Genomic DNA, 27682 nt, shown 5'->3' on the forward strand with positions numbered 1-27682 from the left:
GACCCCTGCCACGCAGGGATCCAAGGAGGGAAGGGGCAGAGGAGAGGCCGCTTCTCATCCCCCCCACAACACACAGGGAGCCTGGAGCCCCAGGGGGACGTCTCCTCACCCTCCCCTCACATGGGGGATCTGGGTGTTTGTGGGGCCGAACCCCCCCGTACCTGGGACTGGAGGCTCGGGGGGGTTATTTCCGACATTCCAGCTGCAGAAATGGGTAACTGAGAATCAGGGCCTTAATCACTAACCGCTCAGGGCCCCGGGAGCCTGGGTCCCGTCACCCTGCTCAATGCGGGGGGCTGGAGGGGGGATACGGGGAACGTCTCCCTGCCAGGACTGTACAGAGCGTCCCCCTCTTGCATTACAGATATTAACGAGTGTCTGGAGCCGAGCCCACCAGACTGTGGAGGCAACACAGTCTGCAACAACATGGCTGGATCTTACTTCTGCACCTGCGCCAATGGCTACGAGCCCAGCTCTGGGAAAGCCAACTTCACACGCGCGAGTGAGAACACCTGCCAGGGTGAGCTCTCCCCTGGCCCCCACCTGCTGAGACCCCCCCGCACACACACAAATGCTCGTTCCAGGCCTGGTGCTGCACCGGGGCTGCTGCTGGCTTTGGCAGTGGCCCGAGGTGTCAGCGAGGCTGTGAAGAGACGTGGCCCTCACCTGCTCCCGCAGAGCATGGGGCCGGGCTCTCCCCTGTGCCCAGCACTTGGACAGGGAATAAACCCTCGGGGTTAGAAACAGACCCACGGAGCAAACTCCTCATGCTGCAGAGATGCGCTGGGGAGAGGGGAAGGGACCCCTGGCCCCGGCACGCAGCATCTGAGCGGCTAGTGCCCCGCTGAGCCTGGGAAGTGGCCCCGGGAACAGCGCTGGGAATTGGGCTAAAGCGTTCTCGAATTCACCCCCAGCCCCCTATTGCTTGAGCTTCCGCTGGGGGCAGGCAGCCATGCTCTCCTCTGGCCTCTAGGGGGTGCAGCTGCTAGTTCGAGGGACCCCAAGTTCCCTGCGTGGGCAGTGCTGTGAGGGGGCATGTGCTGTGACTGGCATTGCCAGCCCAGCCCCGGGCTTCCCTGAGGCACCCCGAGTTCCTGCAGTCTGGCGCGGGGACAGGGGGCTGGCAGTCGTCGGCTCCGTGTGCTGTCCCGGCTCTGGGCGGGTCCCCGGCCCGGCAGACCTCCACTGAAGTGCCCAGACGGCCCACAGAGTCGGATCAGTGGCGAAGGCGCTCGGCCGGGTTTATCGCCAAAGAAGGCCGGTGCTAGCACCCCTAGATGCCCCAGGGACCTGCCACGTGTCTGCCTCTGACAATGGGCCCCGACAGTTAGACTCAGACAAACCATCTGGGATAAACAAGTGACCTACCAGCCTGCATGTTTCACAATCTGCTTGCTACCCGCCCTTGTGCCTTTCTCCTGCTGCTTCAGACAAAACATCCCTTATTCACCACCTGGCTTTGTACTTAACTCCTGATGCTTCAGACAAAACGCTCCCCGTCCATCAAGCCATCTTACCATGCGCTAGGCAGGGGAATCTCGTGCTGGAAAGTGGTTACATAGTCACTGTGTTCTGGCAATGCCAGGAATACTGCTGCCAAGTTCGTGCGCCGGATGGTGAACTTGCGGGCAGGCCTCGGCTTTGTGACAGGGTGTGACTGTTGGTGCTTTGGGGGAGCACACTGAGATTGCTCAATCAGAGGGGAGCCGACAATCCTCCAAACTGCTGATTATTTCAAATACTTTGATTCACTAAGCCAGCAACAAAACAGGTGCTCCGATACTGGGCTGCTTCCCCGAAGCCAGAAACACAGCTCCCAGCTACTTTTCTAGTGTGGCTTTAAAGGCAGAATTTGGGTCATTTAGCCTGTCAGTTGCTTAACCCTTTCTGGCTCAGTGTCCCACAGGGCTGGACTTTTGCTCCGAGCATCCACTTTTGCTGACTTTGGTTCGGGCCTTGTACCAGGCCCCTGCTCCAGGCTCTCTCTACTCCAGCTCCATGTCGCTCCCCCAGGGCAGCGCTGTGAGGGGGCATGTGCTGTGACTGGCATTGCCAGCCAGCCCCAGGCTTCCCTGAGACACCCTGGCTTCCAGCGGCATGGCTCGGGGACACACGGGCTGGCCAGCTCCGCACTCAGGGACACACGGGCTGGCCAGCTCCGTGTCGCTCCCCTAGGGCAGGGAGTTTGCCCAGGGCACAGTGTCATGGAGTGTGGGGGAGTCCAGGCCCTGCACCCCTCTTCCTGGGATCCACTGAGACTCTCAGCCAGCCAGTAAAACAGAAGGTTTATTGGACAATAGGAACACAGTCCACAACAGAGCTTGTGGGGTACAACCAGGACCCCTCAATCACGTCCTTCTGGGGGAGCAGGGAGCTTAGACCCCAGCCCTGGGGTTCCCTGTGTTCCTCTCCCCAGCCCCAAACTGAAAACTAAACCCACCTAGCAGGTTCCCTGCTGCAGCCTCCCTCCACATTCCTGGGCAGAGGTGTCACCTCCCCCTCCCCCTCCTGGCTCAGGTGACAGGCTCTCAGGTCTCCCATCCCCAGGGCACATTCCCAGGTCAACACTCCCCCCTCCCTGCTGAGTCACATCGTCACACACAGACCGAGAGGTCTTTCTGGGCTCACAGTCCAGTGGATTCGGAGACCCCTTTGCACTGGTGAAGCTGGTGCGTGCACCAATGCAAGTCCCGGGGCAGGGGATACCCACATGCTGGTGTCCCAACCGGGGGACGCTGGAAATTCCAGCTGCTAAATCGCTTTGTGCTGGTCCCTGTCTGTGCTCCCTGAGCCCCCAAGTCAGCAAAGCACGTGTTTATCTCCATCCCTGCACAGCTACGCACTTAATTCGGCTCCAGTGGGTCTTAAGTGCACGGCTGAGCTCGTGACGACAATCCCAGGCATTAAAAGAAAATCAGATTAGCTTAGAAAATCACGAGCTTTAGAAAGGCCAGTGAGCAAGGGGGCGGCCTGTGGATTAAATTGAATGAAAAAGGGGGAAATTCAAAGCAGATACAAGGAAATACTCCTCCTCCACCCGGGGCAGCATTAGCCTCTGGAACTCACTGCTACCGGGGCATGGAGGCTGTGAATGTCGGGTTTTAAAGATTTCAGAGTAACAGCCGTGTTAGTCTGTCTTTGCAAAAAGAAAAGGAGGACTTGTGGCACCTTAGAGATTAACCAATTTATTTGAGGCATCAGCTTTCGTGAGCTACAGTTTTAAAGAGGGACTGGCTATTTCTATGGGGAATGACAATGCCTGGAGCTGTGCTAGTTAATGGACAATAATTCTGGGAGGGAGGGAAAAGCTCCCACTTCAGGGCTTAAGACACCTCCGACTATTAGAGACCAGGAGGAGACCTTCACGGGGGCAGATTATCCCCCAGCTGCTGCTGCAGGACTCTTGCACCTTCCTTTATAGCACCTGTCGCAGACGGGATACTGGGGTAGATGGGCCTTGGGGTTGACCGAGGCTGGCAATGCCTGTCTGTTCCTCTGTGGTTGGAACCTGAGGGGGATTTCTGCCAAGTCCCAGTGGTTCCCACCCCTTGAGCAACTCAGCTTCAAACATGGACTCCTAAATCTCCCCAAATCTTGGCCCCACTGGGGCTTGGCCCATAGAGACCAACAGTGGCTGTTCTGGAGTCTGAAGGTCCCCTTCCCTCTGTTATGTTCACGGCATACACACACAGTTTGAAACACAGCATCACATCCTCTCCCTGGCAGCCTGCAGCTTAACACAGGGTTATTCTTAGAATCCAGAACCCTAGCACACGCGGACCCCAAACAGAGAGAGACAAAGCAGGCTGCTCCTGAAGGCAAACAGGCACAACTAACCCCACTGTGCTCTAGGCTGGCTCTTTGGCAGACACACTGCTGGAAACCCCAGATCACCTGCTTGTCACCCGAGCCCCCGAGCATGCAAGAAGCTCGGGAAAGCCCCTTGCAGATGTAAAGTGAGAGCTTGTGATGCTAACACAGTTTTCAATACACCAGATTCTCGAGGGGCCGTTCCGCTGCCGGAGCAGCCCAGTGCGGCCAGAGCGTAGCTGGGAATCAGGCCTGTGATTGTTAAGCTCCCAGGGGCCCGGTCGCCTGGGTCCCGTCACCCAGCTCAGTGCGGAGGGTTGGGGGGGGTGATACGGGGAACGTCTCCCTGCCAGGACCGTACAGAGCGTCCCCTCTTGTGCTGCAGATATTGACGAGTGTCGGGGCCCGAGCCCGGCAGACTGCGGACCCCACACAAACTGCACCAACGTGCTTGGGAATTACTCCTGCAGCTGCACCGATGGCTACGAGCCCAGCTCTGGGAAAGCCAACTTCACGCACGCGAGTGAGAACACCTGCCAAGGTGAGCTCTCCCCTGGCCCCCAGCTGCTGAGACACCCCCCCCCCCCCGCACACACAAATGCTCATTCCAGGCCTGGTGCCGCATCGGGGCTGATGCCGGCTTTGGCAGTGGCCCGAGGCCGTCCGCGAGGCTGTGATGACACGTGACCCTCGCCTGCTCCTGCAGAGCATGGGGCCGGGCTCACCCCTGTGCCCTGTGCTTGGATGGGGAATAAACAGAGCCACAGAGCAAACTCCTTGTGCTGCGGTGATGTGCTGGGGAGAGGGGAGGGGACCCTCGCTGGCCCCAGCATGCAGCATCTGGGCTGCTCGTGTCCCCCTGAGCAGGGAAGGGGCCTCGTGAAGTGTGCTCTGCCTCCTATGGGCCCTGGTGAGGAGAGAATAGCCACAGCCCAGTGTGCCCCAGCCACGCCCCCAATCCTCCCCCATGGGTCCTGGGGGGCAGGGAATAGCCACAGCCCAGTGTGCCCCAGCCACGCGCCCGATCCTCCCCCATGGGTCCTGGGGGCAGGGAATAGCCACAGCCCAGTGTGCCCCAGCCATGCCCCCGATCCTCCCCCATGGGTCCTGGGGGGCAGGGAATAGCCACAGCCCAGTGTGCCCCAGCCATGCCCCCGATCCTCCCCCATGGGTCCTGGGGGGGCAGGGAATAGCCACAGCCCAGTGTGCCCCAGCCATGCCCCCGATCCACCCCCATGGGTTCTGGGGGGGCAGGGAATCGCCACAGCACAATGTGCCCTAGCCACGCCCCCGGTCCTCCCCCATGGGTCCTGGGGGACAGGCAATAGCTGCAGTGCTGGGCACCCCGGCCTCGGCCCCTACATCAGGGGCTAGGAGCAAGGTGGGTGCAGGACCCCGACAGCAGCTCCACACCAGCTGGGGTGGCCCCTTTTGCAGGGTGGGGGCTTCTCGAGTGGCCATTCCGCTGCCAGAGCAGCCCAGTGCCGCCGGAGCATAGCTGGGAATCAGGCCTGTGATTGTTAAGCTCCCAGGGGCCCGGTCGCCTGGGGCCTGTCACCCAGCTCGGTGCGGAGGGTTGGGGGGGGGTGATACGGGGAACGTCTCCCTGCCAGGACCCTACAGAGCGTCCCCTCTTGTGCTGCAGATATTGACGAGTGTCAGGGCCCGAGCCCGGCAGACTGCGGACCCCACGCAAACTGCACCAACGTGCCTGGGAATTACTCCTGCAGCTGCACCGATGGCTACGAGCCCAGCTCTGGGAAAGCCAACTTCACACACGCGAGGGAGAACACCTGCCAGGGTGAGCTCTCCCCTGGCCCCCACAGCACCCTGCTCAGTCCCCCTGCACCCTCCCACACACACCCCTGCGCTCATTCCAGGCCTGGTGCTGCACCAGACGCTGCTGCTGGCTGCTGCAAAGGCACCCGATCCACTCACCGGGGCTGTGATCAGCCGTGACCCTCAACTCCTGGGGGCCAGGATCTCCCCTGCCTCGGTCTTTGGATTGGGAATAAACCCCTAGGTTTGCAGGGAGGCGCCGGGGAGACCGGTGGGGACCCTCGCTGTCCCCAGCACAGAGAATCCAGGCTCCTGGAGCCCCCTGAGCCTGGGAAGGGCCCTCGTGTATGGTACACACACAGCCCAGTGCTCTCTGCCCCTATGGGCCCTGGGGAGCCACACCCCCAATCTGCCCCCTCCCTCACGGCTGGGAGCAGAGCCTTTTCCAGCTCCACACTGACAGGGAGCCCCCTGGATGGGAGGGTGTTTCCTAGGGGCCCATTATGCCCCCTTAGGCAGCCAGGGCATCCTGACGGGAGAAGGGGGCAGGGGGTTCCAAGCCCTCGTTTGCGACATTCAGCCGGTAGTTAGAGCTTGTACCAAGTCCCAGCCGGCCATTCCCATGGGAACTGCCCTTTACACCCCCGTTTGGGGGGCACAGAGCCCCGGGCCCGTAGAACTGGGAGAACTCAGGAGCCCATTCGTTCAAACGCTTCCCCTGGCAGAGACCTCGCCCAGCCGTTCCTGCGCCCAGCCCCAGCCCGCAGGGGATAACCCCAGCCAGTGTCCTGGGGCGGGTCGAGGCACAAGAAGAAGTCAGCGCCGCAGTTATCTCAGCCAGCGTCCCGGGGATTGTCTGGGGATAGCTGGTATCGGGAGCCGTGGGGAGAATCCCTAGGGCTTGCCCCCGGGGGGAATCGATCGCGATCGCTGTTCTCTTTGGAAGTGCACTGATTATTCCAGACCAGAGTGTCCGGATGGGGAGCTATTCCACAGGAGCTGTTACCGTCAATTTCCCCTGTACTGAAGCCCCTGGAGACACCCAGTCTCAGCTCCCTGCAACTCGGAGCGAGTTTGGAAGCCTCGGGACACCCGTGTGCCTGAGGGAGGGGAGAGCTCTGGCCACCCCACCAAGAACCCAGCGCATGGCGCCGTCTTCAGCAGACAGAGCGTTGGAGCAGGGGGAAAGCGCGTTGGAGCAGCGGCTGTGGCTGGATGTGTGTACAGCACCTGGCACCACGGTGCCCCGGCTGCGGCGCTACCCGCTATAAACATCCCGATCGAACCCGGACGGGCGGGATAAGGATGCCGGAAGCTCCGTTCCCATCCCGCGTGGACTCTTGGAAGCCTTCGGGGGCGGAACCCGATCCTACGTTGTTCCCGGAGTAAAGCAGGGCTCTGGAAACGCGGCGCCGCCTTGGTGCGTTCAGGAGAACCCGCGAGCGGTCGCAGGGTCGAGGGGCAGAGGAGGCAGAACTGGGCAGGACGCAGCCGGTCGGTTCTCCCAGGGTTCAGTCTGCCCCGGGAGCAGCTCAGCCTCTGAAGAGGCGAAACGGAGGCGCCGGCCAGGCTGAGACATAAGTAATGCTGGTACTTGCACAGTACAGACGGGATCAGAGCTGAGGCCCGTCTAGCCTGGTATCCCGGCTCCCAGGGGCCAAAGCCAGATGCTGCCGAGGACGGTGGAAGAGCCCTGCAGTGGCAGCCGGGGGATAGTCTGCCCTCACTTCCTGGTCTCCAATACTCAGGTGGGCTGAAGCCCACAGCAGGAGGTTCTCTCTCTTCCCAAACATTTGTGCCCTTTAACTCTGATCACTCGGCTGTTCTCATCATCCGTATGAATGTCCAGTCGCTCCTTGAATCGTTCTCAAGTCTTGGCCGCAGTGACTCCTGTGGTGAGGAGTTCCACAGGCTAATCGCACATGGCGTGGAACAGCCTTTCCTTGGCTCAGTTTCAAATTTCCCCTCTTCTAACTTCCCTGACTGGCCCCTGCTCTCGTGTTATGAGATGGGGAGAAAAGAAGCTCCCCATCTCCCTTCTCTATCCCCGTCAGTCACGTATAGACTCTTAGCACATCCCCTCTTACGTTCACTCTAAACTGACAGTCCGTCTTTTCAATCTCTCTCTGTAGAGGGCATTTCCAGGCCCCGATCATTCTCATTGCCTCTCCCTGAACCCCCTCTGGTTCTGCACTGTCCTTTGTGCAAGGGGGTGCCCAGGGCAGCTCATGGGTTGCAGAGGGGGTCACCCCATTGACTGATATCAAGGCATTAGACTAGCCCTCATGTTGTTCTCTATCCCCTTCCCCAAAGCAGCTCCCCATTTGTCCCTTCCAGGGGCGGACAGCTCATTCAGGCATTGCCATCTGCACTGATATTGCGGCACTGGGCATCGCCAGATCCGCTTGATAGCTTTAGCGAGCAGCAGGCACGTGTCCTGGCGGGGCTGCTTTTCCCTTCCCAGCTGGAGCGGCTCATTCCGGACAATAGCCAACTTGCTCCCGTTCGCTGACCCAGTAACTGAACTCCTGGCTCTAACCAGCCCCGTCTCCCCAGAGCATGGTGCATTTCGGACGGCTGGATTATCCCCCAGCAGCGTCACCCCAGTGCCCAAGGTACAGCTCCTAGATCAGCCTGACCTAGCGCTTTCTCTCTCCTTGCAGACATTGACGAGTGCCAGCGAAACGCCACAGTCTGTCAGCCCCATGGGAACTGCATCAACATGCCAGGGAGTTACAGGTGTAAATGCAGTTGGGGATTTGGGAAGAGTCAAAGGGATACCTCTAAGATCTGCACAGGTACAACAGGAGCTGGGAACAGTCGTGGCAAAGGCATGATGTTTCTGGCTTCTCTGCAGTGTTGCTAAAGTGTGATGTTGCCTTAAAGCCCCACCTGGAGTCACGTGATTCCACTTTTGGCTAAAATCAAATGGATTGGTTTAAAAATCGGGAGATTTTTTTAAAAAAAAAATCTCGTGACTTTTCTGCAGCCTGGCTCAGGGTTTGGGGCTTTTCTTGATTGCTTGGCATTGGCGATGCTGTTAATGCACGGCCACTGAGCTTACCCAGGACCTCTGAAACTAACCCGCATGCAGGGAGGGTGAAACTAACCAGATTGCCCTGAGGTCTCACTCTTTCTCTGCGCCACACCCGGGCAAAGTGTCTGTTCTGACTCCCAGCCTGTCTTACGAATTGGAAACTGAGCCCAGGGACTGAAGGTCGCCATGTTGCTTAATTCCACCGAGGCTCGAGCGTAGGGCATTGGGGACGCCATTAGAAGCTGCAACATCCCCCCAAACCTGCAGCTGCAATCAGAGCCCAAGATGCTCTTTCATAGCAGAGCTTTGAGGAGGGGAAGGTCAGGTCTTTGCAAAGCAAACTGAGCTGAGACAGAGCCGAGGACTCTATGTTGGACAACCTTTAATAGAGCTTGGACTCAGAAAGCCCATTAATTTCTGGAACCCCATTAACCTAACCCTCAGCAGCTGCTAAGGCTGGGGAAGGAGCTGGCATCACCAAGGAACCAGCTTGGGTCATTAGCAGGAATCAAACCCAGGACTTGTCTGCTGAAAGCACACAGCGCAGCTGCTGGAGCTAAGGGAGTAACTCCGGACAGACTTGCTCTCTCCTTGTTCCATTGCTCAATGGCCTTCGCTAGAGGCTGGCACATACAAGCCCCCTCACAGACATGGCGTAGGCCCGTTGCCTTCCAAGAAGTTTAACAATGGAGCAAAAGTTGAGTTTCCTGCCAAAGGAACAAGGGATTTTTTCCAGCCCTGATGCACTCCCGACACAAAGCTCCTCTCAGTGACGGGGAGCAGAGGGTAAAATCTGCATGGCGAGGCAGGGGAGACACATTCTTGGCCTTCTATGGAGGAAACAAGCTGAAAGAGACAGATCTAGTGGGTAGGGTATGAGACTGGGACTCGGGAGACTTGGGTTCTAGTCCCAGCTCTGTTACTGCTAGGTGTCCTTGGGCAATTCTGTGCCTCAGTTTTCTCTCCCACTTCTTGTCTATTTAGACTAGAAGCTCTTTATGGCAGTGAATGTGCAGCGCTCTGGGTGCTGCCTTTATGCAAATAACGACCAAAGGGAAAAGGTGTGGTGGGAAATAGCAAAACGCTGTCACAGGAAAGAGAGAGAACGGGAGTCTGAGAAGGAGCTGCTGGAGCACGGCCCAACGGAAGGATCCATGAGTGATCTTGACTCTCGCCGCTGATTGACTTGTTTGCTGGTGTCCAGGCGAAAGGGATTTTAGCCACAAGGATTTCTGTGAGAAGCAAAAGCGTTATGGATAAATATCAGGGAGAGCTTAGCTTTCTTCTGTGGCCCTGCCCCTACTTCCTCAGGAATGGCCGCCACCCATCTGTTCCTAAGCATGGTGACTGATAGGCCACTGCTGATCTGAACGCAAGGGGAGTCAGCAGAACAGCTCTGCCTGCTGATCCAAGCCTGCTCGTTCATCAGCCGACCCTTCAACTGTTTGGGTGGATAAATGTCTGTGATTTTATTAGCAAACGGTTTCCTCCGAAAACTTGTCACTGATGTTGTACAGTTGGTTCTCTAACCCCATGGTCTTTCTCTGCTTCCTCATTGGATGGCTGAAATGTTGGATTAATAAGCAGGAGAATGTCTAATTCCAGCACTTGTTCCTGACTGGGATTTCCGGGAAATCGGTCATGGCCATTTCCGCAGTGGCTCGACCGCTTCCCCCAGCCCGCTGGAATGACTGACGATGCGCCCGTCCCCCATGTGTCGCCACAAACTCAGTGCTTCTGTCTGAGAAATGGCCACAAAGCGGGGGCCAGAGCCCAGTGGTGTCAATTGTGCAGCACCACTGACTTCAAGGGGTTTTCGTCCCAGTTCTGCTTCTCCACCTCTCATTGCCCCAGACAGGACTGCAGGCTCCTCAGGGGCTGGCTGGCCGGAATGAGTGCGTCTCTGCACATACAAGCCGGGTCCCCAGGTAGAAAACCCCACTCCCTGCACGGGGCGAGTGACCCCGCTGCACCACGGAGCCCTGACGTCCCCCGTATATCCCCCTTTGCCCGGCAGCTGGCGCTACCCTGTTGGCAGCCTGGCGGGCACTCGGCCCTCCAGCGTTTGGCTAGATCACAGCAGGGCTCTCTGCGCCCGGGCAGGGCGGGGCCCGTCTGTCGGATCAGACTCTCCACAGTGGTGAAAGGCCCCAGGATCAGCGAGGGCAGTAAAGTCCTCTCCCTTTGGGGCCGGATTGGTGAACCGCTGGGTGGCGACTCCGGCTGGGGCTATGCTGGGGGTCAGGCTGGGCAGGTCTCCTCCGGCTTCAGTTTCCACAGGCCGGATCGGCAGCGAGTGTCGAGCTGGCGTCATCCGTCTGAGGGCTCGGTGGATTTGCCCCATGGGGCCCTGGGCCTGGGGGTCACAGCAGGGTCCGGGAATGGACATTGTCAGGTTGCTGCTCACTGCACAATGTTAGGAATAGGGGGATCCCCTGGATCCAGCTGGCTTCTAAACAACCACTTTACCAGCCGTGCAGGGCCTGGCCAAATGTTGGGGGTCTGCGGGCTTCTGCCATAGACCCCCGTGAGCACCACAAGAGAGCAAAGAAACTAGATAAAAGGGACACCACCCAATTCCCCTGCACGCCCCTGAGCGCAGCCCACCCACCCTTCTCCTAGTGCTCCATGGGAGGGGCAGTGCTGGGTGTATCCCAAACCAGGAGGGGAGCCATGCTGAGCGTGGCGCCCCCTTATGGTGACTAGCTCCAGTTCAGCACCCCCTTTCTTCTCTTGGAGTCGCGGCTGCCCCGTGTCTCAGCCGTCCGGCCAGGTCACGCTGTGATCCCCGTGCTGGGGGAGCCTTTCAAAGTCAGACCCCTCTCTCCTATGCCTGCCAGCGAAACCCTTTCACCGGGGCTCCTAGCCCCCCTTGCCTCAGGCCCCCACCACTGGGCCCAGCCCTCGGGCTCTATAGAAGCCCCCCTCCCAGGCGAGCTTCCTTCTAGCTAGCGCCCTGCATGCAGCCTAAGTCGCTTCCCCTTTGTAGTTTAACTGGCTGATCGGTCCCCCGCCTTAACCCCGCTCTCTCAGGGCTGGTGCAGGGAGATCACAGGGTCCTGGTCTGGCAAAGGTTGGGCCCCCCAGTCTGGGGGTGTGGGAGGGGTTGAGCTGCAGGGATTGGGGCCCTGCAAATAGCAGGGAAGAAAGGAGAATAGAAGGTGGGGGGTTAGATGGAGCGGACAGACTGACCAACAGACCTTGCCCCCTGCAATCGGTGGGGGGGTGCCTCCGTGGTCATTCGCCCCCAGTGCACCCCCAGCCGTGCTGTGTATGACACCCCCCGCTTTCCCCTCTCAGACATCGACGAGTGCCGCACGATCCCAGATATCTGCGGCCCCAACGCCACGTGTATCAACGCTATAGGGAGCTACCGGTGTGAGTGCCGGGCCGGCTACGTCCCCTCCAACAGGAACACGACCCTGTGCCAAGGTGGGTCCTGCCGCTGGGGACATGGAGGGGGCACCTCGGGGGGCTGGGCAGGGCCTGGGGTTACACAGGCAGAGGTCTTGCCCAACGGGGCAGCGAGCTGGGAACTGGTCTGGGATGGGGCACCAGCCCCCCTGCTCCCCACCGACAGGGTCCCTCTGGGTCTCCGCCCTGGTCCAGGGGACCTCAGCCTCCAGGCCCTCACCTCCCCCCAGCCCAGCCTGTCCATCCACTGGGGTCTTTCCGGTTGTCTCAGAGCCACAGCCACCAGCATGGCCATGTCTGGCTCTGGGAGTGGAGCAGGGGCAGGCCGGGGATGGGGTGAGCAGGGCTGCCAGGAGCCAGGCGTCTCTCCCCTCCAGCAGTGTCGAATTCCAGCACTCATTCCTGGCTGGGATTTCCGGGAGAATCGGTCATGAGAATGACTGACGATGCGCCCGTCCCCCATGCATTGCCAGAACTCAGTGTTTCTGTCTGTGAAATGGCCATAAAGCGGGGGCCAGAGCCCAGTGGTGTCAATTGGTGCAGCACCACTGACTTTAAGGGGTTTTCGTCCCAGTTCTGCTTCTCCACCTCTCATTGCCCCAGACAGGACTGCAGGCTCCTCAGGGGCTGGCTGGCTGGAATGAGTGAGTCTCTGCACGTACAAGCCGGGTCCCCAGGTAGAAACCCCCTGCTCCCTACACGGGGCGAGTGACCCCGCTGCACCACGGAGCCCTGACGTCCCCCGTATATCCCCCTTTGCCCGGCAGCTGGCGCTACCCTGTTGGCAGCCTGGCAGGCGCTCGGCCCTCCAGCGTTTGGGTAGATCACAGCAAGGGCTCTCTGCGCCCGGGCAGGGCGGGGCCCGTCTGTCGGATCAGACTCTCCACAGTGGTGAAAGGCCCCAGGAGCCAGCGAGGGCTGTAAAGTCCTCTCCCTTTGGGGCCGGATTGGTGAACCGCTGGGTGGCGACTCCGGCTGCGGCTATGCTGGGGGTCAGGCTGGGCAGGTCTCCTCCGGCTTCAGTTTCCACAGGCCGGATCGGCAGCGAGTGTCGAGCTGGCGTCATCCGCCCGAGGGCTCGGTGGATTTGACCCGTGGGGCCCTGGGCCTGGGGGTCACAGCAGGGTCCGGGAATGGACATTGTCAGGTTGCTGCTCACTGCACAATGTTAGGAATAGGGGGATCCCCTGGATCCAGCTGGCTTCTAAACAACCACTTTACCAGCCGTGCAGGGCCTGGCCAAATGTTGGGGGTCTGCGGGCTTCTGCCATAGACCCCCGTGAGCACCACAAGAGAGCAAAGAAACTAGATAAAAGGGACACCACCCAATTCCCCTGCATGCCCCTGAGCGCAGCCCACCCACCCTTCTCCTAGTGCTCCATGGGAGGGGCAGTGCTGGGTGTATCCCAAACCAGGAGGGGAGCCATTGGGGTGGAGTCTGTAAAGCTGAGCGTGGCGCCCCCTTATGGTGACTAGCTCCAGTTCAGCACCCCCTTTCTTCTCTTGGAGTCGCGGCTGCCCCGTGTCTCGGCCGTCCGGCCAGGTCACGCTGTGATCCCCGTGCTGGGGGAGCCTTTCAAAGTCAGACCCCTCTCTCCTATGCCTGCCAGCGAAACCCTTTCACCGGGGCTCCTAGCCCTCCTCGGGGCTTCCTAGCCCCCCTTGCCTCAGGAGCCCCCGCCTTAACCCCGCTCTCTCAGGGCTGGTGCAGGGAGGAGATCGCAGGGTCCTGGTCTGGCAAAGGTTGGGCCCCCCAGTCTGGGGTTGTGGGAGGGGTTGAGCTGCAGGGATTGGGGCCCTGCAAATAGCAGGGAAGAAAGGAGAATAGAAGGGGGGGGGTTAGATGGAGCGGACAGACTGACCGACAGACCTTGCCCCCTGCAATCGGTGGGGGGGTGCCTCCGTGGTCATTCGCCCCCAGCGCGCCCCCAGCCGTGCTGTGTATGACACCCCCCGCTTTCCCCTCTCAGACATCGACGAGTGCCGCAAGACCCCAGATATCTGCGGCCCCAACGCCACGTGTATCAACACTAATGGGAGCTACCGGTGTGAGTGCCGGGCCGGCTACGTCCCCTCCAACAGGAACACGACCCTGTGCCAAGGTGGGTCCTGCCGCTGGCGACATGGAGGGGGCATCTTGGGGGGCTGGGGAGGGCCTGGGGTTACACAGGCAGAGGTCTTGCCCAACGGGGCAGCGAGCTGGGAACTGGTCTGGGATGGGGCACCAGCCCCCCTGCTCCCCACCGACAGGGTCCCTCTGGGTCTCCGCCCTGGTCCAGGGGACCTCAGCCTCCAGGCCCTCACCTCCCCCCAGCCCAGCCTGTCCGTCCACTGGGGTCTTTCCGGTTGTCTCAGAGCCACAGCCACCAGCATGGCCATGTCTGGCTCTGGGAGTGGAGCAGGGGCAGGCCGGGGAGGGGGTGAGCAGGGCTGCCAGGAGCCAGGCGTCTCTCCCCTCCAGCAGTGTCGAATTCCAGCACTCATTCCTGGCTGGGATTTCCGGGAGAATCGGTCATGAGAATGACTGACGATGCGCCCGTCCCCCATGCATTGCCAGAACTCAGTGTTTCTGTCTGTGAAATGGCCACAAAGCGGGGGCCAGAGCCCAGTGGTGTCAATTGGTGCAGCACCACTGACTTTAAGGGGTTTTCGTCCCAGTTCTGCTTCTCCACCTCTCATTGCCCCAGACAGGACTGCAGGCTCCTCAGGGGCTGGCTGGCCGGAATGAGTGAGTCTCTGCACGTACAAGCCAGGTCTCCAGGTAGAAACCCCCACTCCCTGCACGGGGCGAGTGACCCCGCTGCACCACGGAGCTCTGACGTCCCCCGTATATCCCCCTTTGCCCGGCAGCTGGTGCTACCCACGTTGGCAGCCTGGCGGGCGCTCGGCCCTCCAGCGTTTGGGTAGATCACAGCAGAGCTCTCTGCGCCCGGGCAGGGCGGGGCCCGTCTGTCGGATCAGACTCTCCACAGTGGTGAAAGGCCCCAGGAGCCAGCGAGGGCTGTAAAGTCCTCTCCCTTTGGGGCCGGATCGGTGAACCGCTGGGTGGCGACTCCGGCTGCGGCTATGCTGGGGGTCAGGCTGGGCAGGTCTCCTCCGGCTTCAGTTTCCACAGGCCGGATCGGCAGCGAGTGTCAAGCTGGCATCATCCGTCCGAGGGCTCGGTGGATTTGGCCCGTGGGGCCCTGGGCCTGCGGGTCACAGCAGGGTCCGGGAATGGACATTGTCAGGTTGCTTCTCACTGCACAGAGTTAGGAATAGGGGGATCCCCTGGATCCAGCTGGCTTCTAAACAACCACTTTACCAGCCGTGCAGGGCCTGGCCAAATGTCGGGGGTCTGTGGGCTTCTGCCATAGACCCCTGTGAGCACCACCAGAGAGCAAAGAAACTAGATAAAAGGGACACCACCCAATTCTCCTGCATGCCCCTGAGCGCAGCCCACGCACCCTTCTCCTAGTGCTCCATGGGAGGGGCGGTGCTGGGTATATCCCAAACCGGGAGGGGAGCCATTGGGCTGGGGTCTGTAACGCTGAGCGTGGCTCCCGCTTCTGGCAACTAGCTGCAGTTCAGCTCCCCCTTTCTTCTCTTGGAGTCGCGGCTGCCCCGTGTCTCGGCCGTCCGGCCAGGTCACGCTGTGATCCCCGTGCTGGGGGAGCCTTTCAAAATCAGACCCCTCTCTCCTATGCCTGCCAGCGAAACCCTTTCACCGGGGCTCCTAGCCCTCCTCGGGGCTTCCTAGCCCCCCTTGCCTCAGGCCCCCACCACTGGGCCCAGCCCTCGGGCTCTATAGAAGCCCCCCCTCCCAGGCGAGCTTCCTTCTAGCTAGCGCCCTGTAAGTCGCTTCCCCTTTGCAGCTTAACTGGCTGATCGGCCCCCCGCCTTAACCCCGCTCTCTCAGGGCTGGTGCAGGGAGATCACAGGGTCCTGGTCTGGCAAAGGTTGGGCCCCCCGGTCTGGGGGTGAGGGAGGGGTTGCGCCGCAGGGATTGGGGCCCTGCAAATAGCAGGGAAGAAAGGAGAATAGAAGGGGGGGGGTTAGATGGAGCAGACAGACTGACCGACAGACCTCGCCCCCTGCAATCGGTGGGGGGGTGACTCCGTGGTCATTCGCCCCCAGTGCGCCCCCAGCCGTGCTGTGTGTGACACCCCCCCCCGCTTTCCCCTCTCAGACATCGACGAGTGCCGCAAGACCCCAGATATCTGCGGCCCCAACGCCACGTGTATCAACACTAATGGGAGCTACCGGTGTGAGTGCCGGGCCGGCTACGTCCCCTCCAACAGGAACACGACCCTGTGCCAAGGTGGGTCCTGCTGCTGGGGACATGGAGGGGGCAACTGGGGGGGCTGGGCAGGGCCTGGGGTTACACAGGCAGAGGTCTTGTCCAAGGGGGCAGCGAGCTGGGAACTGGTCTGGGATGGTGCACCAGCCCCGCTGCTCCCCACGGACGGGGTCCCTCTGGGTCTCAGCCCTAGCAGGGGAGGGCTCAGCCTCCAGGCCCTCACCTCCCCCCAGCCCAGCCTGTTTGTCCACTGGGGTCTTTCTGGTTGCCTTAGAGCCACAGCCACCAGCGTGCCCATGTCTGGCTCTGGGAGCAGAGCAGGGGCCAGGCCGGGGAGGGGGTGAGCAGGGCTGCCAGGGGCCGGGCGTCTCTCCCCCCCAGCGGTGCCTGCATTCCTGCTGCCTGGCTGGATTCTCTGCCCTGGGAAGATGGCAGTAGGGGGCATAGTCTGTGCCTAGTGGCCACTAGAGGCCACTGGTTTCAGAGTGGCAGCCGTGTTAGTCTGTATCAGCAAAAAAAACAAAGAGGACTTGTGACACCTTAGAGACTAACAAATTTATTTGGGCATAAGCTTTCGTGGGCTAAAACCCACTTCATCAGATGCATGCCATAGAAAATACAGTAGGAAGATATATATACAGAGAGAACATGAAACAATGGGTGTTACCATACACACTGTAACGAGACCAATCAATTAAGATGAGCTATTATCAGCAGGAGGAAAAAAACTTTTGTAGTGATAATCAGATGGCCCATTTCAAACAGTTGACAAGAAGGTGTGAGTAACAGTTGCGGGAAAGAATTAGCATGGGGAAATAGGTTTCAGAGTAACAGCCGTGTTAGTCTGTATTCGCAAAAAGAAAAGGAGTACTTGGTGGCACCTTAGAGACTAACCAATTTATTTGAGCATGAGCTTTCGTGAGCTACAGCTCACTTCATCGGATGCATACCGTGGAAACTGCAGCTTGGATTTAAACTTGGAGAGTGGTCAGTTTGGATGAGCTATTACCAGCAGGAGAGTGAGTTTGTGTGTGTATGGGGGTGGGGGGGTGGAGGGTGAGAAAACCTGGATTTGTGCAGGAAATAGCCCAACTTGATTATCATGCACGTTGTGTAAAGAGTTGTCACTTTGGATGGGCTATCACCAGCAGGAGAGTGAATTTGTGTGGGGGGGTGGAGGGTGAGAAAACCTGGATTTGTGCTGGAAATGGCCCAACCTGATGATCACTTTAGATAAGCTATTACCAGCAGGACAGTGGGGTGGGAGGAGGTATTGTTTCATATTCTCTGTGTGTATATAAAGTCTGCTGCAGTTTCCACGGTATGCATCCGATGAAGTGAGCTGTAGCTCACGAAAGCTCATGCTCAAATAAATTGGTTAGTCTCTAAGGTGCCACAAGTCCTCCTTTTCTTCATGGGGAAATAGTTTTTACTTTGTGTAATGACGCATCCACTCCCAATCTTTATTCAAGCCTAAGTTAATGGTAAATAGTTTGCAAATTAATTCCAGTTCTGCAGTCTCTCATTGGAGTCTGTTTTTGAAGTTTTTTTGTTGGAGAATTGCGACTTTTAGGTCTGAAATTGAGTGACCAGGGAGGTTGAAGTGTTCTCTGACTGGTTTTTAATGTTATAATTCTTGATGTCTGATTTGTGTCCATTTATTCTTTTGCATAGAGATTGTCCGGTTTGGCCAATGTACATGGCAGAGGGGCATTGCTGGCACATGATGGCATATATCACATTGATAGATGTGCAGGTGAATGACCCCTCTTATGATGTGGCTGATGTGATTAGGTCCTATGATGGTGTCCCTTGAATAGATATGTGGACAAAGTTGGCAACGGGCTTTGTTGCCAGGATAGGTTCCTGGGTTAGTGTTTTTGTTGTGTGGTGTGTGGTTGCTGGTGAGTATTTGCTTCAGGTTGGGGGGCTGTCTGTAAGCAAGGACAGGGCTGTCTCCCAAGATCTGTGAGAGTGATGGATCGTCCTTCAGGATAGGTTGTAGATCCCTGATGATGCGTTGGAGAGGTTTTAGTGGGGGGCGGTAGGTGACTTACTTTCTTTGTTGAGCCTCTCCTGGAGTAGGTGACTTCTGGGTAATCTTCTGGCTCTGTCATTCTGTTTCTTCACTTCAGCAGGTGGGTATTGTAGTTTTAAGAATGCTTGATAGAGATCTTGTAGGTGTTTGTCTCTGTCTGAGGGATTGGAGCAAATGCTATCTTAGAGCTTGGCTGTAGACAATGGATCGTGTGATGTGGTCTGGAGGCATGTAGATAAGCATAGCTGTCAGTAGGTTTCCAGTATAGGGTGGTGTTTATGTGGCCATCTCTTATTAGCACCATAGTGTCCAGGAAGTGGATTTCTTGTGTGGACTGGTTCAGGCTGAGGTTGATGGTGAGATGGAAATTGTTGAAATCATGGTGGAATTCCTCAAGGGCTTCTTTTCCGTGGGTCCAGATGATGAAGATGTCATCAATGTAGTGCAAGTAGAGTAGGGGCGTTAGGGGACAAGCGCTGAGGAACTGTTGTTCTAAGTCAGCCATACAAATGTTGGCATACTGTGGGGCCATGCGGGTACCCATAGCAGTGACTTGAAGGTATACGTTGTCCCCAAATGTGAAATAGTTTTGGGTGAGGACAAAGTCACAAAGTTCAGCCACCAGGTTTGCCGTGACATTATCGGGGATACTGTTCCTGACGGCTTGCAGTCCATCTTTGTGTGGAAAGTTGGTGAAGAGGGCTTCTGTGTCCATAGTGGCTAGGATGGTGTTTTCTGGAAGATCACCAATGGATTGTAGTTTCCTCAGGAAGTCAGTGGTGTCTCGAAGATAGCTGGGAGTGCTGGTAGCCTGAGGAGGGAGTCTACATAGCCAGACAATCCTGCTGTCAGGGTGCCAATGCCTGAGATGATGGGGCGTCCAAGATTTCCAGGTTTATGGATCTTGGGTAGCAGATAGAATAGATAGAGGCCACTGTGGGGCCAGCCCAGGGCTCCCTGCTGGATTCTCCCCCGCCACCCCCAACACACACCAAAACCACGCACGGCTGCGGGGAGATGGTTGCGGGGAGATAAGGCTGGGCTGATTCCATAGCCCTCACCCCACCCCACTGCGGTTCAGTCCCCCTAGGGCGGGGCGGGGGGGGAGGGTCCCTTTCACAGAGGTCGGCTTGGGGGCAGAGGATGGGGAGAAGGGGCTGCGCACATGTGTGGGGCTGAGTGTGTGTGGGGGGGGGGGTCACTGCTCCCCCTGCTGGGAGGGGATCTATTACACCCATATCACTGACATGGGCTGTGTCCCTGCCGCCCCCTGCTGGAGGGAATGAGTGCTGCTCTCTGTGCCTGGCTCTGATGCATGCACCTACCCAGCCAGACCTCACATTTCCCCCGGCCCATCCCTCACTCCTCCTCCCTTTCCAGAGCTCACCTGCCCAACGCTGCTGGATGATAACAACTCTGCAGAAGCCAAGGTGAGTGGGGCACAGACCCCGGGGGGGGGGGGGCGGGGAATAGACCCCGATTCCCCTTTACGTGCCACGTTACTTTTCACTGATCTCGCCCAACGAGGAGTCTGGGGCCAAACTCACCCCTGGGCAAAGAGCCAGTGGCCAGTCCTTGGGAGCCCCTGCAGTCCAGCCAAGGCCTAGGCCTTGCCCCCAGGGTGATTCTCACCCTCCAGGATCAGCAACATCAGGCTGCTGCAACACGCTTTAGCTTGCAACCGCCTTCCCCTGCCATCCTTTGCAAACACTGGGCACCCCTTTGGGGCCAGATGGGGCATTGCCCACGCTCCCTCTGGCGCCTGGCTTCTGAGCCGAGGGATCCTCTCAGGACGGGGTGGGCTGCGATTCTGTGATCTCGTTTCCTGAGCCAGGCCTGGGGCTTGTTTTGCAGAACCTCCTGGGGAGCTTCCAGGCCCAGGCAGGAAGCCTCTGCAGGGCGGCACTGGAGGAGCTGAAGCAGATGAAGGTTCAGAGCGCTGAGCCTGTGAAGAGGCAGCTGAAGGTGCCAAGCCAAACTTCGGGGCCTTGCTGGGTTTGTTCCCATTAGGGGGAGGAATCGCTGCTCCTACTCGGATCTAATCTAAGGGCGATAGATAGGAATGCAGCATCTGGAACAGGAGATAAACAGCAGCACTGCCCAGAAATTCCCATGCCTGCCTCTCCAGGGGGCTCTGTGCCCAAGAAACTGGCTCTCCTCGGTTCCTAGGCTAGACGGGACCATTGTGATCATCTAGTCTGACCTCCCAGGCAGCAATGTCAATTGCAGGAGAACTTGTCTTTCCTTTCAGGGGGATTGTGGGAAGGCAGTGGAGGACTAGCAATCTGGGGATGGGGGGCTCAGGCACTGTGACACCAACGCCCCCTACGTTTGCTTGGCCAGGGCTTCTTGGACATTCTGGAGAAGGGGATAAATGTGGTTGGGCAGCAGAGCGAGAGCATGGAGTGGAGACACCAGGCTGCAACGGAGCTGATGGCCATAGTGGAGAAGCTGCTGAGATTGCTGGCCCTGACCCTGCCTGAGAGCATGATCAGCATCACGTCCACCAATGGCACAGGTCAGCACCTGGCCACGTGGCCCCCGTTGGGCTTTCATCACCCGCAGCCAGTGCTCCCACCCCACGCCCCACCATGCCCCCTGCTGGGAGTCGGGAGCTCCCCCCCATAGCCAGTGCTCCCGCCCCACTCCCCACAGTGCCCCCTGCTGGGAGTCGGGAGCTCCCCCACACAGCCAGTGCTCCCGCCCCACTCCCCACAGTGCCCCCTGCTGGGAGTCGGGAGCTCCCCCACACAGCCAGTGCTCCCGCCCCACTCCCCACAGTGCCCCCTACTGGGAGATGGGAGCTCCCCCGCCCCCAGCCAGTGCTCCCCACAGCACTCCCTGCTGGGAGAGGCTGGGACTGGAGTAGCCGGGAGCTCCCCCCATAGCCAGGAAAGCACCTTGCCTAGCTACAGGCTTCCTGTCCATGTTCTCTGTTGTGAGCCCTGGCTGGCGCTGTGGTTGCAGAGCTGGGGCTGGCGGTCAGGAAGGCTGGGGCCCAGAGCCAGGAGACCGTGACGCTGCAGCAGAGCAAGACGCAGATGGAATTAAAGTGGGCCAGAGCCCCAGGGCAGGAAAATGAAGGTATGTGGTCATCCCCTGTGCTGGGGTGTGTACAGCGATGGGCACGGCCAGGGCATTGGGAGCAGCAGCACAGCGCCCCCTGGTGCCAGGCTGGGGTGTGTACAGCGATGGGCACGGCCAGGGCATTGGGAGCAGCAGCACAGCGCCCCCTGGTGCCAGGCTGGGGTGTGTAAGGGGACGGGGCACAGCCAGGGCATGGGGGGTAGCACCCCCGGCAGCACAGCGCCCCCTGGTGCCAGGCTGCCCCCAGGCCCCTCCTGCCCTTTTCATCCATCTCTGGCTCTCGCAGGCTTCACCCCGGCCGGGCTGCTGACCTACCAGGGGATGAGCCCCATCCTGGACGGTGCTACGCGGGTGGAGGTGCCCGAGTGGGACAAGATCGGCCAGACGGGGAAGTGGGCGCAGGAACGGGGGCGGCCCAGCTACCGGGTGCTGTCTCCAGTGGTGTCGGTCTTCGTCGGTAACCTGGACACCCAGGCCCGCAACCTCTCCGTCAGCCTCCGCTTCAGCCACCCGGTGCCGGTGAGCCCCCGGGCTGCGCATGGGGGGAGGGAGCCTGGGGCGCCGGGGGGGGCAGAGCTGGGCCCATCTAGTAACACCCCCACCCTGGGCAGCAGGCGAATCCACCTCCCACCCAGGGACAAACTGAGGCTCTGTGCCCCCAGCCCTTCGTGCCCCCTCGACCTGCCCTCTTGGGGCCTGGGGAGTTCTCCCCCCCCCCCCCCTTGCACCAAGTGTCTCTCTGTCCCCAGGAGAAGAAGGCCGACCTGCGCCTCTTCTGTGCCTACTGGGAGACCAGCACCAGGCGCTGGGACACCCGCGGCTGCAAGCTGCAGAATTTGAATGCCACCACCACCTGCTGCGAATGCAGCCACCTGACCAGCTTCGCCGTGCTCATGGCCTTCTACGAGCTGGAGGTAAGCGTGGCCCTCGCTGGGGTCTCAGGGCTGGGCTGGTTCTGCTCTTCCCCTCAATCCTCCCCGGCGGAGCAGGAGTCACTCCAGATTCCCCGCCTGAGTAAACCCGTTCCGCACCGGCAGGCCAGGCCCTGGATCCGATCAGGGGCACAAGCAGCCACGGGCTCAGGGAGACTGCCCAGATAGCGGCAACTGACGTGCCCCCCAGCCTGGCCGGCTCACCCCATTGCATTGCAGGACAGAGCGGTCCCCATCCCCATCGCACAGAGGCAGGGAGGGGTTAAATGCCTCACTCAAGAAGGCACAGGGAGGTGACATCAGAGCTGGGAACGGACCCCCCCCCCGTTAAGGAAAAGTTAGCACATGTGACTCCATTTTGGTTTGGGGCCCACCATTGTTTAAATGCCAGCACATCATACACCAGGAGGAGTGATCCTTAGATACTGAATCCCTGTGAAAATCCTCCTCCTTGTCTCCAGCCTGCCTTGACTCCCAGTATCTGGTTTTTGTTAGTCTCTAACTCCCTGTCTCTTGGCCTTGATGTGAGGCCTCCCATCCTAATAATAAAAGTTACTGATGCATGGCTTTAGGACCATGCTGTGTAATTAACATATTGGTATAGCCCGAGGAATGCACCAAGCAGGGATAGGTGATAGATAAGACAAGGGTTTGTTTATTGGCTAAGGTTTCCGATGCACGAGGGCAACATGCTTTGCTAAAAAGTATATAAACCTTTGTATAATCTGTATTCAGGGTCCCCTCCTGGCTAGCAGGGGGGCACCACGCTCGAGCGTAATAAACTTAGTGTCTTTTGGGAACTCTGCAGTTGTGGACTTTGTTTCTGTGCCTCAGCCTAGATTCGAACTGTGCGTGTCCTATCAGGTGTAATTCGTAGCATTGGTGTGCGTGTCCTATCAGGTGTAATTCGCAGCACTGGTGTGCGTGTCCTATCAGGTGTAATTCGCAGCACCCCCCAGCCCCCCTGCTCTAACCCCTAGACCCTGCTCGCCTCCCAGTGCTGGAATAGAACCCAGGAGTCCTGAGCTGCAGCACCCTTGCCACAAGCGCATCCGTCTGGTCTAAAAGCAGCTCCCCCCTGGGCAGGGGCTTCCACCCCCCAGGTGGGGGCGCTCTGCTCTCTGCTACAGGGGAACAGCCCCAGCCCCTCGCACTTTCTGGCACCCCCGTCGTGCAGGGATCGGTGCCAGGGATTCCCCCTTGGTTGGTGGTGACCTTAGAGCCCCCATGGCTCTGGGGCTGTGGGTCAGCCTGGGGAGGGGCAGGCTGGGCAGTATCGACTCCATCTGGGCTGCTGGACCCAGCCAGCCAGTGTGGTTCCCACGGGCTGCCCGGTGTCGCCACTAGGGGGCTCTCCCAGCCCTGGCCCAGAGCGAGGCCGACCGGCTAGCCCAGGTGTACCCTGAAGCCCGGCCTTGGGGGGGGGGACGGGACACGGGAACCCGGACTAACCCCCCCCCCCCCCCCCCCCCCGGCACAGGACTGGACCCTGGACATCATCACCAAGGTGGGGCTGGTGATCTCGCTGCTATGCCTGCTGCTCTCCATCATCACCTTCCTCTTCTGCCGCGCCCTCAAGGGCCCCCGCACCACCATCCACCTGCACCTCTGCCTGGCGCTCTTCATCGCCTACGCCGTCTTCCTCACCGGCTCCTCCAGCACCGGCAACCGGGTACCCGGCCCCCCCGCCAGCCTGGGGCCCCGCTCCCCACTGCGCCCCCTGAGCCAGCCTCAGGCCCCGCTCCCCACAGCGCCCCCTGCTGGCAGCTCCTCCCCCAGCCAGCCTGGGGCCCCGCTCCCCACTGCGGCCCCCGAGCCAGCCTCAGGCCCCGCTCCCCACTGCGCCCCCTGCAGCCCCCTGAGCCAGCCTCAGGCCCCGCTCCCCACTGCGCCCCCTGAGCCAGCCTCAGGCCCCGCTCCCCACTGCGGCCCCCGAGCCAGCCTCAGGCCCCGCTCCCCACTGCGCCCCCCGAGCCAGCCTCAGGCCCCGCTCCCCACTGCGCCCCCCGAGCCAGCCTCAGGCCCCGCTCCCCACTGCGCCCCCTGAGCCAGCCTCAGGCCCCGCTCCCCACAGCGCCCCCTGCTGGCAGCTCCTCCCCCAGCCAGCCTGGGGCCCCGCTCCCCACTGCGGCCCCCGAGCCAGCCTCAGGCCCCGCTCCCCACAGCGCCCCCTGCTGCCCCTCAGCCAGCCTCAGGCCCTGCTCCCCACAGCGCCCCCTGCTGGCAGCTCCTCCCACAGCCAGCCTGGGGCCCCGCTCCCCACTGCGCCCCCTGCGGCCCCCGAGCCAGCCTGGGGCCCCGCTTGCCACAGCGCCCCCTGCTGGCAGCTCCTCCCACAGCAAGCGTGGGGCCCCGCTCCCCACAGCGCCCCCTGCGGCCCCTGAGCCAACCTCGGGCCCCACTCCCCACAGCGCCCCCTTGCTGGCAGCTCCTTCCCCAGCCAGCCTGGGGCCCTGCTCCCCACAGCGCCCCCTGCTGGCAGCTCCTCCCACAGCCAACCTCGGGCCCCACTCCCCACAGCGCCCCCTTGCTGGCAGCTCTGCCCCCTGCTGCCCCCGAGCCAGCCTGGGGCTCCGCTCCCCACAGTGCCCCTTGCTGTCCCCCAGCCAGCCTTGGACCCCACTCCCCCACAGCGCCCCCTGCTGGCACAGGTTGGGGCGGGAGAAGCCAGGAGCTACCCCCACAGCCAGCAGTCCTGCCTTGCTTCCCACAGTGCCCCGCCAGCATCTGGGGCTGAAGTAGCCGGGAGCTCCCCCCACAGCCAGTGCTCCTGCCCCGCTCCCCACAGCGCCCCCCGCTGGGCTGGGGCTGGAGTAGCCGGGAGCCCAGCCCTGACCTGCCCACACCCCCTTGGCTACAGGTGGTGTGCGGCGTGGTGGCCGGGCTCCTGCATTACTTCCTCCTGGCCGCCTTCTGCTGGATGTGCCTGGAGGGCGCCGAGCTCTACTTGCTGGTGGTTCAGGTCTTCACCCCCCGCGGCCTCTGGCGCCATTACACGTTCCTGCTGGGCTACGGCGTGCCGGCCCTCGTCGTGGGCCTCTCGGCCGCCACCTACCACAAGGGCTACGGCACGGCACGCCAGTGAGTCACCGGGCTGGGGGGGGGGCAGGCCCCCTGCTCGCGGGGGACAGGGCAGCCCACGGGGAGAGGAGCGGCGCAGCCGGGTGGGCCGTGGCCATCTGGGCCCACCAGGGGAGAGGAGGGGTGGGCCCCCCTGGGGTGGGTGAGGCCAGGGTGAGGGAGGGGGCACCCGCCTGCCACTTGGGCCAGGGCCCCAGCCCGGGACACTTGTACAACGCAAGGAAGCGCCCAGGCACCAAGGGGGGGTGGGCTGGCATGTCTCCATACCCCACTCTGCCAGTGCTGGGGGAGACCCCCACCCCACAGTGCCCCCTGCTGGCAGGTGAGTGACTAACCCCCATATCTGTCCCTCCCCCACACAGCTGCTGGCTCTCGCTGGACAACTACTTCATTTGGAGCTTCCTGGCACCCATCTGCATCATCATCATGGTAAACCCCCCTTCCCCAGCCCAGCCCCATGCCAGCGCTGGTCCCCAAGCTGGCCCCGGAGGGCCTGGCTGTCGGCTGTCCCTCGCTTCTTTCCTCGGCCACCCAGCCCCAGCTCCGGGGCAGCTGGGCCCCTCGCTGGTTGTCCCCCAGCCCACCCCAGAGGCAGAGCTGGGTCACTACAGGGCTTGGGGCGCCCCGGGCCCAGGCAAGGGGCTGCCCCATGGGCCGCACAGCTGGTAAATCCCATAGTCCCAACCCTTGGGACACACTTGCCGCTCTCCCAACCAGCCTCCCCCCTGCCCCCGACAGGTCAACGCCGTGATCTTCGTGGTCACCGTCTGGAAGCTGTCCCTGAAATTCGTGGACATCAACCCTGACATGAGCCAGCTGAAGAAGCTCAGGTAGCGGACAGGCAGGCGCGGCCCCCAGGGCAGCAGAGACCCTGGCAGTGCCCTGCTGACCCCACTTGCGGGAGGGGGATATAATTAGCAGGATGTTATCCCCCCCCCATGTGTGGGGGGGTAGGGGGTATCCTGGGGGAGGGGGCCACAGATGAGTAACATTTTCCCCCACCCCCTACTGGCTGGGGGGGCGGAGCTGGGGACATGGGGGCTGTGTGTGGGAGATGTCAGTCACATGCCACACAGGTGGGGCCCTAGGAGGTGGGGCCCCGAGGGGGGGAGGGGAGGTGAGCTGTGACTGAGGGGCGGGGCCATGTGACTGGTGTCCCCCCCTCCCTCCCCCGCAGGGTGCTCACTATCACGGCCATTGCCCAGCTCTGCATCCTGGGCACCACCTGGATCTTCGGCATGTTCCAGTTCAACCAGCGCAGCCTGGTCGTCTCCTACATCTTCACCATCCTCAACAGCCTGCAGGGGCTCTTCATCTTCCTGCTGCACTGTCTGCTCAAGCAACAGGCCAGTCTCCCCCTAGCCGGCGCTCAGCCTCAGCCCCACAGTGCCCCCCTCCCGCCCCGGGCACTGCCACAGCCAGCGCTCAACTGCCCCCAGCAGCGCCCCACAGCCGGTGCTTAATGGCCACCCCACCGCCAGCGCTCACCCCCTGCCCCACAGTGTCACCCCACCCCTGGCCTCCTTCCACAGCCAGCACTCCACTGCCCCCAGCCGGTGCTTAACGGCCACCCCACAGCCAGCCCTCACTCCCTGCCCCACAGTGTCACCCCACGCCTGGCCTCCTTCCACAGTTGGTGCTCAACCCCTGCCCCACAGCCACCCCCCCAGCACCCCCACCCCTGGGCTCCTTCCACAGCTGGTGCTCAACCCCTACCCCACAGCCCCCCCCCCCCCCCCGCTGGGAGCTCCCCCTAGTGCCCTCTGCTGCGAGGGGCTGCAGTAGCTGAGAGCTCCCCCCCCCAGCCAGTTCTGGGCCCTTGTCTCCCTACAGCTGAGGCCCCACCCCTGTGAGCTCCCCTGCGCCGTGGGGTGACCAGCCCTCTCCTCTCTCCTGCCAGGTGAGGGACGAGTACCGCAGGTGGCTGAGGTGCGGCAGCCTCAAGGGACTGGCCAAGTACTCGGAGTTCAGCAGCTCGACCACCACACGGGTAAGGGGGGGCCGGGCCGCGCCCCACAACAGCGCAGGAGCCTTCTGCCCTGCAGCCCTTCCCCACCCTCCCCTCCTGCTCTGGCCCCCACAGCCAAACCCCACCCCGCAAGTGCTCACTGCCTCCTCCTTGTGTTGGGGGGGGGGGGTTAGAAGAGAAAGGAGGCAGAGCTGGGCTGAGAAGGAAGTCAAAGCCAGACAGAGGGGCTGGGAGCCCTGGGGTCTGTGCCCAGCTC

The 27682-nt window shown here is 60.9% G+C and overlaps 1 protein-coding gene across 5 annotated transcripts in view; it reads left to right on the forward strand.

Moving 5' to 3' along the window:
• ADGRE5 (adhesion G protein-coupled receptor E5) overlaps positions 1-27682 on the forward strand; it is a 47446-nt gene that overhangs the window by 18897 nt on the left and 867 nt on the right. For 2 of the 5 annotated variants that reach the window (XM_073318205.1, XM_073318204.1), the window contains exons 4-22: positions 365-520; positions 4196-4351; positions 5456-5611; positions 8253-8387; positions 11927-12058; positions 14011-14142; positions 16209-16340; positions 19738-19787; positions 20212-20322; positions 20701-20875; positions 21325-21441; positions 21731-21963; positions 22194-22358; positions 23857-24048; positions 25237-25457; positions 25820-25886; positions 26196-26287; positions 26635-26803; positions 27358-27447. In XM_073318205.1, coding sequence (XP_073174306.1) covers positions 365-520; positions 4196-4351; positions 5456-5611; positions 8253-8387; positions 11927-12058; positions 14011-14142; positions 16209-16340; positions 19738-19787; positions 20212-20322; positions 20701-20875; positions 21325-21441; positions 21731-21963; positions 22194-22358; positions 23857-24048; positions 25237-25457; positions 25820-25886; positions 26196-26287; positions 26635-26803; positions 27358-27447 — 2681 coding nt within the window. The remainder of the gene's footprint in view (positions 1-364; positions 521-4195; positions 4352-5455; positions 5612-8252; positions 8388-11926; positions 12059-14010; positions 14143-16208; positions 16341-19737; positions 19788-20211; positions 20323-20700; positions 20876-21324; positions 21442-21730; positions 21964-22193; positions 22359-23856; positions 24049-25236; positions 25458-25819; positions 25887-26195; positions 26288-26634; positions 26804-27357; positions 27448-27682) is intronic. The other 3 variants (XM_073318206.1, XM_073318207.1, XM_073318208.1) reach the window with 3 other exon arrangements.

Source organism: Lepidochelys kempii, chromosome 20 (assembly GCF_965140265.1).
Source record: "Lepidochelys kempii isolate rLepKem1 chromosome 20, rLepKem1.hap2, whole genome shotgun sequence".
Taxonomy (NCBI): Eukaryota; Metazoa; Chordata; order Testudines; family Cheloniidae; genus Lepidochelys; species Lepidochelys kempii.